The 24221-nt window shown below is 48.3% G+C and overlaps 1 protein-coding gene across 6 annotated transcripts in view; it reads left to right on the top strand.

Annotated features, from left to right (window-relative positions):
- FRS2 (fibroblast growth factor receptor substrate 2) overlaps positions 1-24221 on the top strand; it is a 620941-nt gene that overhangs the window by 355519 nt on the left and 241201 nt on the right. For all 6 annotated transcript variants that reach the window (XM_069629345.1, XM_069629344.1, XM_069629343.1 and 3 more), the window contains one exon: positions 11131-11222. In XM_069629345.1, coding sequence (XP_069485446.1) covers positions 11157-11222 — 66 coding nt within the window. In that variant the 5' untranslated portion in view covers positions 11131-11156. The remainder of the gene's footprint in view (positions 1-11130; positions 11223-24221) is intronic.

Below are 24221 nucleotides of genomic sequence, written 5' to 3' on the forward strand. Positions count from 1 at the left end.
TAGACCACAAGGACCTGAAGACCCTGGGACCGAGCTTAAGCTAAATTTCCCAGCAAAGAGGCACCTCTGCTATTCACCGATCCTACCTTTATGGCAAGGCTTCAGGATCCACTAGCCAACCATCTGCTAGTGGGTGGCATGCAACGTTGCAGAATCAACCCTTCACATGCTCCTCCGAATTCTGGCACCAGAGCTGAGGTAGAACCAGAGGCAGAGGCCAAACCCAAAGAGAGGGCAGCCTCTAAATGGTGACGTAAAAGTGCATGTCCCCTTCCTGCTTTCCCCAGTTGTGGGAAAAATAACATTGTTCACCCACGCATGGGAGGGCATCACATCTGACAAGCGGGCCTTGGACACAGTGGCCAAGGATTACTGTATGAAATTCGTAGGAAAACCATGCAGCCTTCCACTGAAAAAAAGAAAATGCCACAGGAGCATTTAAAACCACTACAAAAGACAGTAGAGGCTATTGCTATATATGCATGTACTACTGCATTCATTATAACAGTATCTCAGCATCAGGTAAACATTTATTCACTTTATTTTCTAGTTCCAAAGAAAGACAAAACAGACTGGTTTTAGACCTATGTCCAGCAAACAAGTATGTCAAACCGCAGAAGTTCTGGATGACTGTTCTTCAGGAGGTAATCCCACTTCTAAGCGAGCACTGGCAATGCTAACAGTTTTGGCTTCTATGTAGACCTGGGAAATTAATTTGCCAGGCACTGCCGTAGTGGCATTAACTGGCCATCAAAGTTAACATCTGCAAAATGTTGCAAGCATCTGGGCATATAAAGGAAGAGCCTTGCAAGCCAGAACTGTTGGCTTTGCTAACACTTGATTTTAACAGGACTTCAGTGACGGACACTATGTAGTGCTTCTAAATTGAGTGGCTGAAAACAAACCTAGTTAAGAAAAAACTATTTCACTAGTAGCATGTTTACAGCTCTAATTAAGTAATTAAATTCAGAAGACTGCTTTGAATAAAAGAAAACACTGGCATACACTCGAGCACAAAGTTTGATGGTAAGGCTTAAAAAAGGTTAGCTCAAAGCAATCTCTGGAGGATGTGCTTTGTGGGTGGAGGCGGCAGGAAGTGGGTGAGGGTGGCCCTAGGGATAAGCATGATCCTGGGCAGTCAATTGGTTGGTAAATGTCCAAACACCTGCAAGCTCTGTGTCCCTCCTAAGATGCCATTGCTCCCTATTAATGCAATCGTTTTTGCTTCTAGGTGGCGCTAAAGTATCACCTAATAGCTAAAACTAAAAAGTGGTAATATATGGCAACATTGGATATGAAAGATACAAGGAGACTATATAGTGGCCATCGAAAGTATCTGCGCTTTAACGTGGACTCTCGCTACCTTCCGTTCAAGGTACTGCCTTTTAGAAGTGCATCAGCAACTTGTGTATTCACAAAGATCCTCACAATGGTGGTGACGCATCTATGCCAGCAAAATCTTCTGGTCTACCCATATCTGAATTACCGACTAGGAACGTGGGAAACTGTCAGTGTTGCTTAAAACACAAACTGCAGACCATTAATCTGCTACATCAGCTGGGGTTTTCAATCAACTAATCAAAGTCTCACACCGTTGCAAAGAAAACAGTTCCTCTGGGCAATTCTAGACCCAAGACAACAACTATCTTATTATTCTCAAGAGTGCAAGCAGTATTAGCCGAGATTCGCTTGCCAGGTCGGAAGTCCGAAAACGGACAAAAAGGTCATGACACTGTTGGGAATGATGGCTTCCTGTATATTCATTGCTCCTCACGCACAACTCTGCATGCAACCATTACAACAATGGCTAACAAGCCAATGCTGGTATCGTAAAAGGTGGACATAATCAAATACGCTAAAGGCAGACCCTTCAGCAATCCATCAGTACAAATAATAATTACCATAGACTCCTTACAGGCCAGCTCTGGGCATATGGACGCGTTAGAGCTCCTAGCAATCAAAATGGCCCTGCACTATAACAATGTGCAATGCCAAGTGTGCTAATAAGGAAAACTTTAAAAATAAAATGGCCATACACTCAAACACAACTTCTAAACAAAAGCATGCTTATCAACATAGAAAATACAAAGGCTTTTGTTTATCATAAGCAGGACCGCACACACGTCTCTTCATGCTCAGAAAATGTGTCACTGGCACATCAAGAGACACCTTTTCATTCTGGCGCTGCATGTTCCACGGAAGCGCAGCTGCCTTGCAGACAGGGGTGTTGCTCGGTCTGGAAAAGATCAGGGGCTAAGCTAATGTCGGTACTGGTGGGGCTAGCTAGCATTTTGGTTGTAGCACCTGAGCTTCTATCTGGGGCTACAACCCAAAGACCCAGGGGTATAGCCCCCTCAACCCCCCCTAGCAACCCTCTACTTGCAGACAATCTAAGCAGAGCACATCTGGAAGAACACCATAGGGAAATCATCTTTTGATTTTTGCAACATGGGGTCATCCATCAGTGGACCTGTTTTTGGGCGTGGCCTGGAGCTCATGGCGAGTGGGAGCTGAGTCGCCGTGCTCCGGCCGAGGCGCCGTATCCTGATCCTTTTGCCTGCCTAAAATTGCACCTGAGACGGAAAGAACCAATTCCAAGGGAAGGGGAACCGACCCAGAATACGCTGCTGTGGTCCTCCCCTGGACCTGGACCTCCGGACCCACGGATTCTTCCAGATAAAGGTCCCCCCCATCGCGGGACCCAAGATGGCAGCCATCTTCCGAGGCTGATGTCGCAGCGAAACCGACTTGTAAACTGCGGCCGAGGGGAAGAAGAACCTCCGCCTCTGCAGCGAGGAGCTAATTGGGGGCTCCTGATCGGGCCCGTGCCCTGGACTACGGCATCGAGTGGGGCCGCCCCGACCCCCGGTGCGGGGGACCCCTGCCATCGTCGGCAGAGGAAGGCGGAGGTGAGGAGAGTGCTGGGCGAGGGCATAAACTATTTGAACATGTGCCATTGTATATTTCTCCGAGAACTTGATCACTAACTCTGCCCGAATCGGATCACCCTGCTTTCGGAACCATAAGCTCTCCAACCTCCCCCGCCGTCATTCGCCTCCACACGACCGGGTGACGCCCAACATGGCGGCCAGGAACAAGACGAAGGCAACCACCATGGACACGTATGTGTCCGCTAAAGCTAAAGCTCCTCCGCAGCCATGCGCTTCCACTCCCGAACCTCCTCGAACAAATCCGGCAGAACCTCCCGAAAATCAAGCCCAAGTCCTGGAGGCAATTGCATCACTGCGCGCATTTATAGACTCCAGAATCGGAGAGTTCAAATCTGAGCTACAACTCATGCGCCAGGATGCCCGCCATTTGACAGAAAGAGTAACCTCCGCCGAATCAACCATAAAGGAGACGTCGGAGGACACTGTGGAGCTGAAGGCCAAGGTGCTGGACTTAGAACGGAAGGTGCTCACACTCGAGGCCAGGGCTGAGGAGGCCGAGGGCCGAGCCAGACGCGCCAACATCAGAATATTGGGGGTACCGGAGGGAATTGAAGGCCCGAACTCGACGGCCTACATAGAGTCCTTGATACAGCAGGAGGTGGGCGCCGGAAAACTGACGCAAGGATTTTCGATTGAAAGGGCGCACAGATCGTTACAGAAGAGACCTCCGCCAGGCTCACACCCTCACCCTATAATTGCTAAAGTCCTCAACTTCCAGGACAGAGAGACCATCCTCCGGCACTCTAGAGAGGAGGGCCCCATCGAACGTGGGAGCTCGAAGATCACGATCTACCCCGACTACACCCCGAAAGTCCAGCGGGAAAGGAACTCATTTGTCCCGATTAAGGCCCGACTCAGGCAACTGAACCTGAAGTATATGTTACTATACCCCTCAAGACTGAAAGTGATCCACAAGGGCAGGGCGATTTTCTTGGAATCCCCGGCAGCCGCAAACATGTGGCTAGAAGACAACAATTTAGCTGCAGATAATGACCTTCAACCTACTGAAAATTGTTGAACCCTCTGAGCCTGAGACATCGAAGATACCCCGACTCATAAACCCCACTTGGATGTAACGTGAATGACTTAAGAGAAGGTAAAATCACCCAACAGTTAGCAATGATGATACGGCCCTCGCTCGGCCCACGCCGGGCACAGGACCCCGCCTCCCACGAACAGCACAGGTCAGGCCCGTTGCCTGACCGACCCCCCTCGTGCCCGACACCCGGATGGGTCCTGACGGGCGCGCGAGCGCCTGAGCACCAGCAAGACCCCGTTGTTGCTGGGCGCACCAGTTATAGTTTTGTTAATTGTTTTTGTTCACACCACAGTCTTCAGAATACCAGCGGAAAAGTAATATGGGGCCGGAGGCCCTCGGGAGAGGCGGAAGAGAAAACATCAGAACCTAGAGGGAAAGCCACACCACCAGGACACGGGGGCGGCAGGGAAGATGAAACCAAGACGCAGGCCCAATGGCACTCCAACTTAAGGTGATCACGTGGAACGTGAGGGGCATGGGCACATATCTGAGAAGGAATCGGATCCACTCCTACTTGCGTAGGAAAAAGGTGTCAATAGCGATGCTTCAGGAAACCCACCTCACAGAAGAAACTATGGCTAAATTATCTGATAGATGGGGAGGTATGGGGAAAGGAGCCCCATACTCCAAATTCGCCAGAGGAGTGTTCACGTGGGTGAGTCCGACTGTGCCCTTCCACCTGTTGGGCTACGAAGCAGATAAAGAGGGCAGATATCTAATATTATGGGGTACCATTGAATCCACGCCAATCTGCCTGGTGAACTCATACTTTCCGCAACATGGAATACCCTCACACCTCTCAATGCTCTGTGCCAAAATGATTCCTCGGAGAGAAGGCGCCTTCATATGGGGTGGCGACTTTAATTCCATCAGAAACGGCGCTGTGGACAGATCAGACCCCCCCCCGTCTCTCGAGCAGCCCTGCATCTAACGCGCTAAATACTGCAATAGAACAGCTCGACCTGGTGGACATTTGGAGGGAACAACATCGCACCGAGAGGTGTTACTCCTTTTACTCTGCCCTGCACAGTGTCCACACGAGGATAGACTACCTGTTCATAGATCGTGAGCTGGCTCAACAGGTGGATGACACACTCTACCTAGGCAGAACCATATCCGATCACTCACCACTGATCATGCAATGGACCCCGAGAGGTCCCAGACCGCCCATCCCCCTATGGAGAATGCCACCCGCAGCACTCACAGACCACGCATTCAGGGAGGAACTTGGCACCAAACTCGAGGAATACCTGGACATTAACACAGGCTCAGTGTCAAGCTGGAACACACTGTGGGAGGCCATGAAGGTTGTGACAAGGGGTGAAGTAATATCAGGAGCTGGTGGTATCCGTAAGCTCCTGAGACTGGAACTGGAGGAACTGGAGAACAAGATCACCCACCTGGAATCCGGAATCAATACTAACCCGGACGCTGAAATAAAATTAAAGAGCACCCGGGAGGAGTGCCTTTTGGCCTGGAACAGACTGTCCGAATTTGACTATGCGACCTACACGGCCAGAGCTCACAAAGAAGCGGATAAGCCTGGTAGAATGTTGGCCTGGCTATGTAGGCGCGAGTTCCCGAGACATCTCCCAACCGAAATAATCGATGAGAGGGGGATAACTCACCGGAGGCAGCTAGACATCAACTCAGCTTTTGCGGCCTTCTACTCCAGATTGTATGCCCACGACACCAAAATACCAGTGGACGACATAAAGGCCACACTGGCCGAAATTGAGCTTCCAAGACTTACGGAACCCCAAAGAGAGTCACTGGATGCGGAAATTACTATAGAGGACGTGACGGACGCGATTAAATCGCTGACCACCTGCAAAACCCCAGGAAGCGATGGGCTCCCACCTGAATTTTACAAAGCCTACGAAGTAACCCTTGCCCCGACCCTCCACAAGGTGTACATGGAAGCATACGAAAACGGAAGCTTACCCAACACCATGAAAGAGACTATTATCATCCCTATACTCAAACCCAACAAACCCGCCAATAACTGCGAATCATACCGCCCGATTGCCATGCTAAATTACGACTGCAAGATCCTGACGACAATCCTGGCCAAGAGGCTGGCGAGGGTGATTGGAACCCTGATTCATGAGGACCAGAACGGCTTTGTGCCAGGACGCAACACCACTGCGAACCTGAGGAGGCTCCAACACATCATGGCATAGACCTATGATCGGGACGAGGACCTAGCGGTGCTCTCCTTGGATGCCATAAAGGCCTTCGACTCAATCTACGGGGAGTGGCTGATCGAAGTGTTAAAAGAATTCGGCTTTGGCGCAAGCTTTGTAAAGTGGGTTGAGGTACTGTATAACACACCGACAGCGAGAGTCAAGACTGGCAGGATATTGTCCGAAGCCTGGCCGATACAGCGGGGCACGCGGCAGGGATGCCCGCTATCCCCAATGCTATACATACTGGGCCTGGAGCCAGTGGCTGCTTATTTCAGGACACAACACTTCGACGCGGGCATTGGGCTGGGCAGTGATTACGCCATAATATCCATGTATGCAGACGACGTCCTCCTATATTTGAACAATCCCCAGCTCAATGCACAAGTCGCATTGGACATCCTCGACAACTATGCTCGATACTCTGGAATAACATTCAGCAAACTAAAGTCGTGTGCGTTTCCACTGGCCAGACTCAGGGGTCTGGATGCGCCCGACCTCCCAGATGTCGAGATACAATGGCAACCAGAGCAGTTCAAATACCTGGGAATCGAGGTGCGCCATACCCCAGCGCTCACGCACGATCACAACACTGAAAAAGCAGTAAGAGCCCTCCGTAAATCTATGAACTTCTGGTCGAAGTTACCACTGGCAGTAATGGGCAGAGCGGCAATAGTCAAGATGATAGTTCTCCCCCGTCTCTTATACCACTTCACGAATGTATGCTTCTACATCAGACCTCCTTTCTTCAAAAAATTGGACTCTTTGATCAAGGACTTTATATGGGGATCGTCTATACACAAGATCTCCTTACCCACACTCACGCTTCCATACAAAGAAGGTGGGATACAACTACCCGATTTGCAAAGGTATTACCTAGCCGCGCAGCGCAGCCACACAACCAGATGGCTCTCCGATGACCTTTCAGCGGAAGTAGGGCTCCTGCGACATCCGTCCCCCAAACTGTTTCCTAAAGAAATGCTTTGGAACCCGACGAAGCAAACTTCTGGAGTCCCCATGATTGTCAACCTGGGCAGGCAGGTATGGGCCAGAATTGGCTTTCTCCGACAGCTGCAACACCCCTATAATCCCAACACTCCCATCCTGGTGGATGTGTGCAGAACTCAGGCGGACTTGGCGACAGCCAGGAGGTGGGAGAGAGCTGGAATTTACACATGGGGAGATCTGTTTGAAGACGGCAAGTTCAGAGAACTTGAATCGCTACAGGCCAACGAAGGCATCTCGAACACCCAGTTCCTGTGGTACCACCGCCTCAAACGGACAGCAAAGGCACAGTGGCCTGACTGGCCAGAAGAACCCCAACCGGACCCCCTCCTTCAGGAGATGTACGATCTAGCAGATGGTTGGAAACCGGTCTCCCGCTTGTACACTAAACTAAATGATAGATCCAACCCGAAAAGCGCGTCCCTGAGACAGAAATGGGAATCCGAACTAGGGATCGCGCTAACCGACAGTGAATGGGAGCGAATATTACTATACCCAAAGGAGGTGTCGAGGAACATTAGATTTAAACAGGTTCAATTGAATGTACTGTACCGGACATACATGACCCCACTCAGAGTTGCAACTTTCAATAAACATGCACCCCCGAACTGCCCCTGGGGCGGAAATGACAAAGCGGACATGGTCCATATGTTTTGGACTTGTACCAAAACAGCAAATTTCTGGTCCATGGTGGAATGTACCTGCACCTCAGCGGGACTTACAAGATACGAGTGGAACCCGAAGGAATGCTTATTGGGAGCTCACCCCAGGCCTAGCAAATACAAACACCTGGTCAAACTGATGGATCTAGCCTGCATCCTTGCAAAACGATCCATTGCAATGGCATGGAAATCCCCAAGGGGCCCAAGGCACGGACGTTGGCTTAGGGTCCTGGAAAAGTGGACGGAGGCTGAAACTAGGGCCTGGCAGGATGGAACCCGCTCAAACGATGATGACTCCCACGACACCTTAGACTCATGGAAGGGCCTGGTGCGTGACTTCCAGTTTGCCTCCGACCACAAACCCCCCTGAGCTTTCACCCTCACTAGAGACTTGCTTGTGACTTACCCCAGGAATGGTCAACCTGATGATCAAGCCCCCGTGAACTTGGGTGTGCTGCACACCAGCCCCTCCCTCCCGCCACAATTATGAACAATATATTCGCCTACGAAGACTGTGGTAGTTAGTTAATTTGTTTTAGTTTGTTTGTTGAGTTACAATTTGATGGTTGTGTTGTATTCATATAAATGCCAATAAAATACTTTAAAAAAAAAAAAAATCAGTGGACCTGTTTGCAACAGCGCAGAATGCCTACCCTCCACATCAGGCAGGGAAATGCGCATACACTTTTCCCTTGACACCAATGCTTCGCAAAAAAGTAGTACACAAATTACTACACAAACACCTAACGCTGATTCTCGTTGCTCCAATGAGGCTGAGGCAAACGTGGCACCATCGCCTCATGAGAATGTCATTGCATCCACCAATCAAACTTTGTCAAGTTGACGGGCTACTGACACAGCAACATCATCAGATAACATACCCGAGCCTGCACACTCTCCTAACTTGGCAGCCTGGCTCCTGGAGTCATAGCATTTGGCCATTTACACTTGACATCAAGATATCTGGACATCTTGTGTGAGGCAAGAAAACCTAATACTAGACACTGCAATAAGTGGAAGTGGTTTGTCATTTGGTGGTTAATTTAAAACCCAGTGCTATGTATGTTTGTATGTGTGGGACTTACAAAGCGCCTACATAGCTGGGAAGCAATGGAGCGCTGTACAAAGGTGATGCATCCAGGGGATTCCAAGTAGGCTGCAGGGATAGCAGAGAAGCTGAGATGGGTAGGAGAGAAGGGAAAAAAGGGTGTGGGGAGCTCGAGACGGGGAGTGGTAGAGTTAAGTAGAGCAATTGGCTATTGGTTAGATGTTCTTTGGAGAGTAGGGTCATCCGGTCCTTCTTGATGTGTAGGATAGTTGGGGGATATTCTTATCTGCTTTGGTAGCGTGTTCCAAAGACAAGGTGCGTGGCAGGAAATGGCTGGCTTCCTGCTTTTTTCTCTTGCAGTCCTTTGTGTCCATCCTGGTGTTGGGGTGGCTTCTCGGGGTGTGCTGGCCTCCACACATGGTGAATTTCTTAGCCAGGCAGAGTGGTCTTTTGATTGTGACTTCTTTGTAAGTGATGTAGGCAGTCTTGAGCATGATGGAGGAGGGATGGCCAGTGCAGCTCACTGCAGATTTTACGTGGTTGTGTTTTCTTAGACCTGTGATATGGCATGCTAGTGTGTGCTGCATGGCTTTTAGGAGGGCCAAGGTAGCAACTGGGACTAGTGCATTGCCACCGTCCAGGTGGGAGATGACCGGGGCTTGTACAACTGCTCTGAACCTTGGGCATGGATGAAATGCTTCACATTGCAGAGTAGCGCAAGATGTTATCATGCTGCTTGGGCAGTCCATCGTAAAGCCAAGATATTTTGCACTGGGTGAGAGCTTAGGCATGAATCAGTCTAGCTCATGTTAGTCATATAGTTCTGGACTTGACCAAGCTTGGTGGGAGTTTCCTAAGAGCATGAGCTCAGTCTTTGAAAGTTAGAGCTTCTGGTGGGCCATAGACACCCAGGAGGAGGGAACAGGCAGTGCTAGTCATGTTATTGATACAAATGATCTTTAGGTAAAGCTTTGCGTCATTTGCGTATTGGTGCATGTTGGTTAGGAGTTCCCCAGAGGGTCAGTAGAGCAGTTGAGGAGGACAGGGAATTGAGCCTTGTGGAAGTCTGAAGGTTACTGGGTTGTGCTGGGATCTTTTGGGGCATATCTGGATGATTTGGTTTCTGTTTGAGAAGTGTGAGGTAAAACGACTGCAGGAGACTGTTATATCAAACCTCTTGCCCCTGGCCAGGATACTGAGGAGGGATTCATGGCATAACTTGGATTGTGGATGTAGTCGAAATCCAGATATGCAGCCCTCTAGGAGACTGTGCTTAGTGATATTTTCATGGAACGGGATGGTGTTGGTCTTAATTACTTTGCATTGGAAGGGTAGAAGCATGATGGCGTCGATAGTTTGCTACGTCAGTCAGGTAGAGTGTGAATTACTTCAGCAGGGGGGAGCGTCTTGGAAGTATATTCCTCTTGCCGACCACTAGCATTTTGTGACTGGGCTGGGAGGATAGCTTGGGGACAACCCATTTTTCTTGGAAGCAAGACAACGCAGAGCAACCTAGGTTTGAATCCAGGCCCCACACTTCGAGACTGCTCTCTGGTGCTAAGCCTGTTATAAAAGATTGATCAATTCATTTTGACCACTTCTCCATGGACACATGTTCCTAGGTTTATGCACATTTTTGTCAGGTAGTACTGTGCAATTATTAGCAAAAGGACTTTTGCCAAAGACCCAATTGATTAAACCTTGTTCATCCTCCCAATTCTCGGGTGCTCGCAAAGCTCCCACATGTTTCAAAGGAAAAGGGACGTGATGTAGGAATAAGAATGTTACTCATAGTAACGACTGCTGTATTCCTACATCCTAGTCCCTGTTCCTCTTTTTTGAACAATTCATCACCTTCAAAAATGTCATATGCATTTGCATTGAGAATAATGGATGTGTGGTTACGGTCAGGAGAATGCTTGTATGCGGAAACATTCTGGTTGTGGCTTCACACAAGAAAAAGTCTAACGTGAATGTTGTTTTTCCCCCTCTAACACGGCTATGCATCATTCTCCAGGACTGTCCACCTTCCTAGGAGAAAGGAAGCAATACACTAGGAGTTTCAGTAGTGTCTGAGTAATTTGTTATTTATTCATAGTACTTATTATGCACAGTTTTAATAATTTCATGCTACAGTTATAAAAATGTTGCATCCAATTTACACTTTCATTGCATAGGGAATTTGATTGCGTGTGCTCAGGTGTGTTCTGACTTTTCACATCAATAATTTCTGTTCTAGTGATCACAAGGTCTTCTAAAGAAGTCATGGGTAGCTGTTGTAGCTGTCCAGATAAAGTAACTATCCCAGATAACCATCAAAGCAAGTTTAAGGTGGGTAACGGTTCATTAAGCACTTGTTTTGTTTTTCAGACGCTGAATAATTTCATGCGATTTAGGTGGTATTTGTGGTAATTCGCAAGAATATGTGAGCATATTGGGCAATTCACTGCAAAACCCCTCCACCCTCTCTTCCAGAAACACCTCTCAATGTCCATGTTTCTTTAAAATGTGACCTTGGCGCCAGGTCTCATGGTCACCCACGCTCCCAGTCCAATCAAAGCTCTTTAAAGAAAATATGAATATTACACAATTCAACTTACTTTGTCCACACAGTCTGAAAAGCGTACCAAGTATCACATTAGTTGTACCATTTTGCCTGTTGGTTTGTCATTATTCAGAAAACCTCACATCAGCATGATTTGCTCTAATGCTTTAATGAGTGTGCTAATTTCCACATTGCTCATATGACCCTTCCCCTTGCCTCCTTCCTGTATGGGCGTCCGTCACGAGGGATGGGAACGGAACCTCTTTATCACCAGAAAGACATTTCCCCTTTAAATGTACTGGTACGGGGGCGTGGCACCGGGAGCGCGGGCTCCCTTAACCCCACCCACTGGCACCACACCCCAGACCCCTTTTCTGCATCAACGGGAACGGACCGCTACCACCAGCATTCCTGGGTGAGGCCTCTGCTTCATAATTTCAGACGCTTTCCCCGAAATCTTCACTTTTCTTTTTTCCTTTTGCAGATCTGGGAACACCGTCCTCCGTTGCCCTAGTTTGTCCACAGCACATGTCTACCTCGACAGGCTTTAGCAGGAGCCAGTCGTGCGACATTTCCTTCCCCACAGCAGACCCGCACGCACTGTCTCCGATGCCTTGGTGAAGATCACGGATGCTCAGCATGCACCGGTCTCACGACCAGGAGGCCGAGGGCACACAGCCTACTGGATTTACACCTGAGGTGCAGGGCGGGGCAGAGCCGGTGCAGACAGGCATGCAGGCCGAGCCCGGGAACACGCCGGCTACAGGTCCATGTGCTCAAGTCACAGACAAAATGGCGGCGACACAAGATAAGATGGCTGTCACTCCCGAACCTCAAAGGCGGGAACCCACACAGGTGCCGAGGCCTTCCACCCAGGTGAACAACAGAGGAGAAGCTTTATTCCAAGGGCAGACTGGGTACCAATGACACCCGTCACCTGGACCACCTCATACCGCAACCTCTCGGGTTCCATGTACAGGGCTTGGGAGGCAGCTGGCGTATTCGCCTCAATTGCATTATCGCGCTCAGCCGGCCTGCGAGGACAGGTTTCTCGACAAATGTATGTCTCTCATGTGATCCCCAAAAATGGGCTCCATTCTCGGGGGCATTATCAAGGACATGTTAGCACCAGCTTCGCCCACACAGCTCTGTGCAACACAGCCCATGCTTCAGCCGCGCCTCCGCAGCAGCTAGTTCCTGAGGCTCCAGGTGCCCCGCGCAGGGGCAAACCCCCACACTGGAAGCACCTCCAAAGGATGCTGGTGTGACCCCTCCCGGGGCAGATGACTAGCAGGACACAAATGAGGAGGAGCAGGACACGCCTTCCTCAGCAAAAGCCTTCCATAACAGGATTGCTGGCCTGTCGGAATACCTGGCATGCACAAGCCCCAGAAGGAGCTTCCTTCGAGGTGGGTAATCTTTTCCATTTCACAACTGATGAGGAGCTGGACAAGATAAAAAGCATCTCTCGGGCAGTCAAGTCGCTGGTGCTTCTTACCAAGCCAGCAGCAAAGACTTTCTCACAGGCACAGTCTCGCTCAGACAACGGGCGATCTTTTAGCGGTTTCCACGGGTTCTAGGACAACAAAGCCAGGCAGCCTGACAGGTCCCGCAGTCCGCACAGGTGAAAACACCACACAGCCTCAAATAAGTGTTTTTTCCAGTCCCTGTCCCACTCATCAGCCTCTGACCAGAAGAAACAATGGCAAATTATTTTCAGGTCCACGGTACCCCAGTTGGGGGCAGGCTGGCCCAGCACAGTCAAGCTTGGCGGGCGAAGTTTGCAGACGCATGGGTCATCTCAGTTGTGTCCTGGGTCTTCCGGTTACCTCGTCCTTCTCTCCCACAGATCGGTACTCCATCACTCCTAGTAGAGATTAGTTCCCTTTTAGAGAGCGAGGCGGTAGAGGAGGTCCCTCCCCCGCTCACCCCCCCAGCCGGGGCAGGGCTTTTACTCCTGCATCTTTTGCTATTTCAAAGAAGAACCAGGCGGGCCTAGGAGTGGTGTTGACTTTGTCTTCCCTGAATCTTTACCTACCCCTGCAGAAGTTCAAGATAGTGACGCTTGCGCACCTAGCTGAGACACTGTGCGGGAGACAGGACGTGCTTCTTGGACCTGAAGGAGTTGTATCTCCATGTTCCTTTAGTGCATTTTCAACGGGCCTTCCACAGGTTTCAGGTCATGGGCCTACATTTCCAGGACAAGGTTCTGCCCTTTGGGTTAAATCACGAGGCTCATGAATACGTTAGCAGCTCTCCTCAGGTCAGAGGGGCTGCATGTCTATCCGTATTTTGATGACTAGTTGGTCAGGGCCTAGTCTCCAGGGGCAGGTACGGGCCTCAGCGGACAGGCTCATCTCCACCCTATTCGACCTGGGGTTTTCAATCAACTACTAGAAAACACAGACGCTAGTGTTTCAATTTCTGTTGTGGGACACACAACAGCAGAGGGTATTCCCCACCGGGGACAAAGTTACAGTGATTTGGATTGCTGTCTCCCATTTCCATAGCAGATCAATCACCACTGCCTGGTGGTATCCACACCTTCTGGGCATGCTGGCAGCATGCCTCCTGGCAGTCCCGTACACCAGACTCCCCATGAGGAGGCTTCAATTGCATTTTGCAGATTCTTGGGATCAGGAGTCGGGCCATCAGGAGGCCCAGGTCTCTGTCCTGCAACATCTGGACCATGATCTCAAATGGTGGCAGCAGGAGAACATCTTGGTGGGCAGGCCTTCACGTCCACCCCCCACCGAGTACACATTACCACAGACGCTTCCCTCCATGGGTGAGGAGCCACTATGGGAACGCACTTGGTGCATGGGCTCTGGATCCAGGCCGACCGGCAGAAGCGCATCAACTGGCTGGAACATATGGCAATCTGGTTGGCTCTCAAGTCCTTTCTCCCGACCACCAAGGGCAGGTCTGTGTGCATTCAGACCGACGGCACGACCTGCAAGTACTAGATCAACAAAGAGGGGGCCACCAGATCCCCGCATCTGTGCTTGCTGGCCCTGGAAATCTGGAAATGGGCTATCGGTCAGGAGGTGTGGATTGTGGTGGTTCACCTTCCGGGAGAATCCATTCTGGAAGCAAGCAGACCGACTCAGTCGCCTGGCTGCTGACAATTACGAGTGGCAGCTGAATGCGAGAGTATTCCAGGAAAGTGTTCAGCAGATGAGGGCCACCGCACCACAGACCGATTTGTGACAGTAATCAACCGGACGTGTCAGCATATCGCGTCCTGGGAGGAAGGGGATGCAACTCTCTAGGGGACACACTCCATATGCCCTGGGACGGGATGTGGGCATATGCATTCCCACCTGCACCACTGGTTCACAAGGTGGTGATCAAGATCAGAAACTTGAAGATGATTTTCATTGCGCCTTGCTGGCTGGCACAACCCTGGTTCTCGGACCTGCGGCAGCTGTCGACCCAGCCAGAGATTTTACTTTCCCTCGAGAAGGGCCCTCTACCAGCGCAGCAGGGAGGTGCAGTGCTACACCCCTCCCCGGACAAGCTAGCCCTAGCGGCCTGGTTCCTGAGCAGCTAACCCTCCAGCACCTTAAATTGTCTAGCGACAATCTGGAGATCATTAAAAGTGCCAGAAGCCAGGCTATGCGCAAGCAGTTTAAAAGCAAATGGACGAGATTTTGCTTTCGGGCTAAGGAAAATGGAGTGAATCCACTGACATACCCCCTGAACCAAGTCTTATAATTCTCGGCCTATCTTGCTAGATCGGGTATCCAGGTGGATACCTGCAAGACATACCTGGCTGCTATTGGCTATACAGGAACTCTGACTCTTATTCTGCCGTCGGCCAATCAGTAGTGAAAAAACACCTGACTGGCCTGTCCAGGCTTTCCCTTGGTCAAACACCCTCAAACCGTTTAGGTCCTCAATGTGGGGCAAAGTGCTATAGCCCACAAACCATTTGAACCCATGACCACAGCAGACATTAAGTTGGTCACTCTGAAGACCGCCCTTCCGGACGGTCTTACTTCAGCTCGTAGAGTGAGTGAGATCCAGGCATTAGTCACTTCGGAGCCAGACACTAGATTTTACAAGGACAAGGTTGTGCTGCGCACGCACCCCAAGCCAAAGGTGGTGTCAAGGTTTCAAATCAACAAGGAGATTGGACACCCCACATTCTTCCTGGACCCCAAGGAAGACTCATAGAAAACGCTCCACTGTCTGGATGTCAGGAGAGCGTTGAAATTCCATCTGGACAAAACGAAGTGCATCCGCAAGATGAATGCACTGTTTGTTACATTTGGAGGCTCCAGGCCTGGGCAGCAAGCCTCCAAGGCATCTATAGCTCGATGGATGACAGCAGCGATCCAGGATGCCTACGAGGTGCAGTGTAAGGATCCGCCACAAGGCATGCATGCGGTAAGAGCGTTCCAGCGCCAAGTCGCCTGGCAGGTAATCCGCAGGGCGGCAACATTGGCCACCCCTTCGGCCTTTTGCAAACACTACTGCTTGGACACAAGTGCCAAGGCAGATGCAGCATTTGGCCAAGCGTTGCTGCGTAATCTATTTGCATAGAGGTTCAGCCTCTCCTCTGCAGGGCGTTGTCAGTTGTAATCACCCATACAGGATGAAGGAAAGGGGACGGGACGTAGTAGTAATTAAGTGTTACTCAGCGGAGTGACTAACATACTCCTAGTCCATAGTCCCCTCCCTCCATACGTCCCACCATCCATCCCCCTATAATAAGACCAGTGAGGTTGTTAAAGTGTAATACAGCCGGTGCGTCAAAAGAGGACTGAGTTGTGGCACCGGTGGGCAGGCTTAAGGGAGCCCGCACTCCCGGGGGCGTGCCGCCACCCGCCAGTAAATTTAAAGGGGAAATGTCTTTTTATGATGGAAGAGGGGTTCCGTACCTGTCGCTCGCGAGGGCGCCCATACAGGATAGAGGAAAGAAGACTATGGACTAGGATTACGTTAGTCGCTCCGATGAGTAACCATTTTTCTGATGTTTGTTAATCTGCTTAGAATCGCATGCTGTGCATAGTCCGACATCGGTGGTCACTGCGGAGTATTGCATTTTGTTTTTCGTAGTCGAAGAGGGGACGTCCACAAGGCGTGTCTGTAACACTATCCCTATAGTGACGTGCAGTGTACCCACAATCCCTCACGCGTCAAGGTCCCTCAGATTGTTTTTTTCCACCCAGATATTGGTCGCCTTTACGCGGAGCTCCTCGGGAGACATTGCAAAAACATTTATTCGACCTTTGGTCATTATTAACTTATAACTATATTACTTTATATCCCTCCTTCGGCGTCGTAGCTGCAAAGCTGTTCACCGCCGCTCAAGATCTTCGACGGCGGTGCCTTCGATGGAGGAGGTTGTTCGGTGTTCGCCGAACACGTGGCCTGGCCTCGCCGGCCAAATACAGTAGGGAGCGTGGGGTCGTGGGACATTTATTGTTTCTCTTTGAGAATGCCTTTCCCTTTCCCCTCCCTTTCCTTCGGGGTTGTTGTCACATGCAATCGGTTCCTCGGCTATGGAGAGGACACCCTTTAGGTTTTGCCCGCGTTGCAAGGGCAAGTTTACCTGGAAAGACGAGCATAAACGGTGTAACCGTTGCTTGCCCCTCCACCACAAAGAAGACGGCTGTGTGGCCTGTCAGCTTCTTAAACCGAAGACTTTAAAGGACCGCAGGGTCAAAAGGTGGGCAGCCTATGCCATGTCTAGGTCTGATTCCTCCCCCGCCGCCGCTGAAAGTGACGAGGAATGTGATAACCCTACGTCCGTTTCAGAAGTCATAGACCTCTCGTAGGAGCTTTCACGCTCCTCGTCGTCTGTCCCCAGCCCCGACAAGCTCGGCTAACGCCCTGCATATGGGGATGAACACCCCGGCGACACTGACGCACACAAAAAACACTCCCATAAACACACGACCCACGGCTCTTCCTCGTGGAAGACGAAGAGAGCATTAGCGGCAACGGAGACGCAGGTCCTACCGGCGGCCTCCTCAGACCGTAAGAGTCTTAAGCCCCCCTCGCAAACGTGACTAGCGACTGGGCTACCCCCAGATAAGGGCACTATCACAAAACCGCCAGATGACGCGCACCGTCAGAGAGCGCCCGTCGGCGTAGAGCAAGCGACGCCTGTAAGATTGATGCCGGAGGTACCTTCGACAGACAGTTTAGTTGTCGAGAGCCTGGCGCGGATTATTTCCACCGATGGCCGGAGACGGACGGCGAAAGAAACGTCGATCACCGCTCACAAGGCCCGGGAGATGCCGAAAAGGTCAGAAGGAAGGCAGCAACTGCCCCCTCCATCAAGAGGGACTCCTAGCCTACCAGAAGGCTTTTCAGAAGGCTAGGGGAACCTTTCTTCGACGTTACGGGATAGGTCGAAGCGTTTTCAAACTGAAGGCCCTCCCTCACCGCCCCCGCCCCTCCCCCCCCCCCCCTCACCCCCGACCGCTCTGGGGTACCTCAATAAACCCTAGAGACTCCAGTTTTGTATGGGCAAAATGGAGAGGTTTATGGAGACTCAGAACCTTCCAACACCCAAGAGATCAAGAGAGGGACCTCGGGAGGATCCCAGGGCTAAGTACCCTAGACTGTTTAATCCCCCCCAAGAGGATGTGGATTTATATGACCTCACTGGAGAGGACGCCCACTTTCAGGAGGATGACAAATTCTTAGGCAATGAAGGGGAACAAAACCTAGAGGAAATTTTTGAAGAGAACCCAGATATGGGTGATCGGGGGCTTCGGAGAAGACCCAGAAGAGGGCGCTTCACAGCCCTGGCAGTCCCCATCAGCGTTTTCAGACCCTGACGCCCTAAACCTGTCGCCCCCCCACCCCCCAGGACTCACCTATTAGGAATACGTCACCTATAGACGATCAACCTACCTTTAATGCACTACTACGCAAGGCAACAGCGCATTTTGAAATCGAGACCGGGGAAATTTCTCTTGACATAGACTTTGTAGAAAAGATCATCAAGGAGAAATCCCCTGTCAGCCAAACCATTCCCCTCCTCGCCTCAGTAAAGAGACAAATTATTCCTTCACTATCCACACCCGCGTTGATCAGAGGTGTCAACCCGAGGATAGAAAAATGATTTAGTCCTTCCCCATCTGACCTGTTGTGGGGCCACTCTGTACCAGACTTCTTAGTGGTGACTAATACAAGGAAAAGAGCAGGAGTCCCGCTGTCAACTAGCGAGGCACCGCCAGATAAAGAGGGTAAAAAATTGTATGCCCTGGGAAAAAGGATTACAGCCTCTGCTGCCTTTTCCGCAAGAATTGCCAACAACTCTTTGCTGGCAAGTTAAGCAGATGCACAATGGAGCAAACTACGTAAGGACTTCGAGGAGGTACCAGAACCCCTATGTACTCGGCTTTTAGCCACGGTTACTGAAGGCACCTTAGTCAACCAAAGCATCATTAAAAATACTCTGGATGCTGCAGAAACGGCTGCCGTTCCCTAGTCCAAGGAATCCTCCTCAAACGCCATGTATGGCTACGTAATTCAGGCTTTAAACCTGAAACGCAAGCATCTCTAATTAACAAACCTATAGAAGATGCCAACCTCTTTGGTAAGGCGGTGGATGAGGCACTAAAGACCACAAAGAAGGAATTTGACAACATCAAAACCCTAGGCCTCCCAACAAACGTGGTTATGGCAACGGGCGCTTTTTTCGAGGCCAACGCCAGCAACAACAACAGCAGCAGCAATACTCTGCAGGTAACTGGTCCTCTAACCAAGGAACCAGTGGACAATATAACCAAATAGGACAACGTTGTGGCAAGAGAAGAGGTCGGGGTCCCACCCCTAGACGTTCCCAAGCCACAACACCAAATGACTCAAATATTCAGGTCCCCTCCCATGCATTGCCGGTCGGGGGCCAGTTAACATCCTTTCTTCCAGCATGGGAGGATATAACATCAGACCGCTGGGTACTATCAACCATAGCCCGCGGTTACTGTATAGAATTCAACAGTTCCCCTACGTACAGACCCCCAAGGGGACGACGCATGTCACCAGAACACCTCGCCATCCTTCTTCAAGAAGTGGACCAACTACTAGAAAAAGGAGCTATAGAGGTCGTGCCTGTTGGGTATTTTGTGTAGATTTGGGGCCTAGCGGTATTTTCTTACCGCCAAAAATAAAAGTAATTTAGCAATAATCACTCCTTACATTTAGATTGGGTTGGTATTATGGTAGTATAGTGGTGAGCATTATTTCAGTACACAGATATATTTAGTTGGTGTGAATTTTTACTTGTGGGCATCATTTCTTTGTTTTATTTGTGGCCCCAACATCCAAATCCCCTTATTTTTGTTTAGATTGTTCGTGTGATCACTAGAGACCTCAGGCCTACATTTCAGAAACACCACATTTTCATATAAAGTGCCACCTTGGGCTGTTCTCACTGATTTATCTACACCAGCGAGCTAAATCATGTGGTATATCACTAATTTATTACATTAGTGAACTATATCCAGAAGTCTCTTTCTGCCGACTCATTTACCTCCAGCAGACTATTCCATTATGTCCCACTCACATGTCACACACACATATACTGAGTGGAACCATGCACACAGCTATTTCACTGCCAAGTCTGATTTTTAGCTACCTTGTTCTTTCTGTTTTATCTACATGAAAATGGACAAATGCACTGTCTAAAATCTTCCCCATATTACCAGTGCTATAATGAGGAAGAAAGAAAAAAAAGAAAAAAAACACACTACCCGTCTGTTTTCAGATATTTTAGTGTATTATAAACAATTGCATTTCAACATCATCTTACCCTTTTTACAGAAATAACTGGAAGTTTCACAGCAGTAGAAATATTCACTTTACTTTATCGAGCTTGTGCTGCAGGCGAATTCCTCAGGCTGGTCACCTGGAAATGGCTCAGTGCCCCCTCTTAAACCACCCCAGCAAGGACGTGCATCTGCCATCACTCAAGCCAGGATTTATTGACTGGAATTTCCCAACCTGTGTAGCAGTTCACTGGGACCGTCTTCTCAATCGGGAAACTCCCCAGCCACGCCAGCCGAGTCTTATTCCCAGCTGTGCCAAATGCCTTCTCACCTTCTTTCTCTCCGAGATTCATTAGAAAAGCTCTGTTGCAGCTGACAAAACAAGTTCAACCAATGAAATTCTATCATGTCCTACCCTCCTTCTCTTGAACAATGGCTTACTTTTACAGCAAGCAACTGTAACAAAACTGATTTCCTGCTTATTCGAGTTTTTGCTTCCTGCAAATACTGTGGACAGAGCACAGAGAGAGAAGAGAAAAAATTATAAATCTGCACACAGTCTAGTGTGAGTTTCAGCCTGCCTCATTTTGCACTGGAGAAAACATTACAATATTAAAAGTTAGAATTATGTTAGTATGGTTAATGGTGTTAATTCATTAATCCTGTAATGTGTCTCCTGCAACAGAGGCATTTCAGATGAGAAAAAAAATATGCATTTTACATGTAAAAATTGTTTGCATTTTAGATGTAGAAATCGTTTTTGACTGAATAGCCTGTGTTCATTTACATGTCCATGTCACACTGGCAACACATGCCTTGCTTTACCACATTATAGCAATGCATTAAACCCATGCAGTGGCGCTGCATAAAAATGCTAAATAAAATAATCTTACATGCCTCTATCTCAGGTAACGGAAGGTATTTATTCAGTGTACTTCCTTGTACCCAAAAAGGACTTAACCATGCGCCCTGTACTAGATCTGCGCCCAGCGAACAAATTTGTCAAACCTCAAAAGTTTTGTATGATGACTCTACAGGAGGTAATCCCCCTGCTTTCACAGGGAGATTACATGACAACACTGGACATGAACGATGCATACTTTCATATTTAAATGTTGCCAGTGCACAGGAAATACTTCAGGTTCATGATAGAGGGCAAACAATACCAGTTCAGGGTGCTACCCATCGGCATAGCATCAGCGCCAAGAGTATTCACAAAGGTACTGGCAGTAGCAGTGGCCCACCTACGCAGGTTGTCCATCCCAGTATACCCTTACCTCGACGAATGGCTCATAACGGGGGATTCTTACGAAACATGCTTCTCAAATACCCAAAAGACTGTAGACCTTTTGTTTCAACTGGGCTTCTCCATCAACGAGAAGTCCAGTTTAGACCCCAGCCAGATCAAACAATTCCTAGGGGCTCTAATTCGAACAAAGGACGGCCTCGTCTTCCCCTCCAACGAGAGGGTCCAAGACATGCTGTTTCAGATCCCTCAATATGTGGCCGGTCGAGAGGTGACGGTACGCAAAGCAATGCGCTTAGCAACAGAGGCATTTCAGATGAGAAAAAAATGTGCATTTTACATGTAAAAATTGTTTGCATTTTAGATGTAGAAATCGTTTTTGACTGAATAGCCTGTCTTCATTTACATGTGCATGTCACACTGGCAACACATGCCTTGCTTTACCACATTATAGCAATGCATTAAACCCATGCAGTGGTGCTGCATAAAAATGCTAAATAAAATAAACTTACATATTCCCTCCATTTTTTTTTTTTTTTTTTTGAGAATTCGGCTATGATCCAAGCCAATTAGAGAGAAAAAAAAACTTGCTCTTTTTCTTCCTTTAAAATGTATACAATCCAACGAAATGAATATCCTAAAATGTTCTACACCTTTCTTCCCAATGGAAGTGTCCATAGTTCAGTGTCTTACTTTACACTTGAGTTCAGTCACAAAATAATAATAAAATAAAACATAGCTAAAAAAAAGAATTAATATAACAGATTAAAATAACTAATTAAAATAATAAATACGAGGAACTCCACACTCCAGGACACTTGTCTGCCTCTGATATGTTCCGACCGGCGATGTCGCACCATTTGGTTCATTCAGGTGCTCTTCCATCTTGGTACTCTTGGATCCTTTTCCATAGAAGTCATCTTTTCTTTGGCATTCCGGTAATTTTGCCTTCACCTCCACCCAGAGGCAGGCATCATTCGGTCTTCATCCAGGGGACTCCAGGACTCCATCGTCTCCCGTGACCTCCGGTACAAATATGTTAATATTCTAAATCAAATAGAAAAGAAACAAATTAAGTATATAGCACAATACTAATTTCACCCTTTTGCCAAAAATAAAACATGCTTTGTAAAACATTTCACCCTTTTTCTTTCGCCTTCTGAAATTAAGCACAGGTTAAAAAGAAAACAATCATACATAAAACAGCATTAAATATTTAATACATTTTCATTCTGCACACCAACTCCATAAACTTCAGCTTCTTATTTTTTTTATTTATTTTTTTAATCTATATATATACATATATTACAGTGTTTATGTGCCATTATAATAATCAACCATCTTTATTTAACTTCTCTGTCGCTACCTTCTGTCTGGACTCACTTATTTCATTTTTTTTGTTCAAGGGACTTTATCTGTTTCTACACGCTCAAGGCGTTTAACTTCATGTCTGGGATGGCATGGCTTAATCTAATTCACATGCACAAACTGTTCTGTTGCTGTTTCACCTTCAGTCTTTAAAATTTATTAAACTACAGGAGAGATTTTATCTATAATTCAGAATGGCCCCTGCCAGGCTGCTAGGAATTTGGAATTTTTCTGTTTACTTTTTCCAAAATTAAATGTATACACCTCCCCTACACAATATTCCTTTACTGTTGACTTTTTATCATAATATGATTTGGCACTGTCAGCAGCTCTTTCTAGATTTCTCTGTACAAAAGCAAATGCATGTTGTAAATGCTTCCTCAGTTCATCAATGTATTCATGAACTGTGGATGCACTCACAAGTGTCTGCTCATGTGTTCTGTATAGCAGGTGTTGTGGCAACACCATTTTCCTACCTGTCAAGACCTCATGGGGGCTAATACCTGTTGCTTTGGCAGGAGTTGATCTGATTGCCATCAAAACCAAAGGTAAACATAAATCCCAGCTGTAACCTGCCTCTGCCACAAATTTCTTTAATATGTCCATCACAGACCTATTGCCCCATTCAACTCCACCTGAAGAAGCCGCCCAATATGCAATATGTCGTTTTCTTTTCACACCCAGTATTTGCCATACCTTACTCATTAGAGCACTAGTGAAATTACTTCCTCTGTCTGATTTAATTCTTTGTGGCAACCCGAACCTCGAACACATGGTTCACTAGCAATGTGGCTGCTGTTTGCGCACTACAATCTGGTGCAGGAATACACTCAATCCATTTCGACGTCAAACACACCACACTTAAAATGTAACCGTTCCCTCTGCTCGACCTCTTCACAGGCCCTACATAGTCTATTTGCAAATCTGACCATGGAAGAGTTAGGCCTCTCTTCATTAATGGGGCTCTATGCATTGGTGAAGCAGGTTTAAATTGGGCGCATACTAGACATCCTCTAGTAGATAATTCTACATCTTGGGACATATGTGGCCAATAAGCATAATCTTTTAGTAATTCCAATGTTTTTTGTGAACCTCTCTGTCCTGCAGTTATTGCATCATGTGCATGGTGTAGCATTAACCCTCTGAATGAAAGGGGTACCACCCATTGTATCTATCCTGTTATGGACTCTCTAACCATGAGTCCATCCTGTAATCTAATTCGTTTTTTATTTTTTAATAGCACCCTCAATTCTTCTTTTCCCACACAATCATTTTCTGTTAAAGGATTTTGTTCAGGATCAGCAAATGATTATAATAGATTCCCAAAATTCGATCATTCTTTTGTACCTCAATCAAATCTTGGTCTGGTGTATTGTAACTCCATTGTACCACTGGTTGCTCGGTCTCCTTTGGTGCTTTAGAACATGTTACTGCATCAA

This window comes from Ambystoma mexicanum, chromosome 12 (assembly GCF_040938575.1).
Source record: "Ambystoma mexicanum isolate Mex_15411 chromosome 12, UKY_AmexF1_1, whole genome shotgun sequence".
NCBI lineage: Eukaryota > Metazoa > Chordata > Amphibia > Caudata > Ambystomatidae > Ambystoma > Ambystoma mexicanum.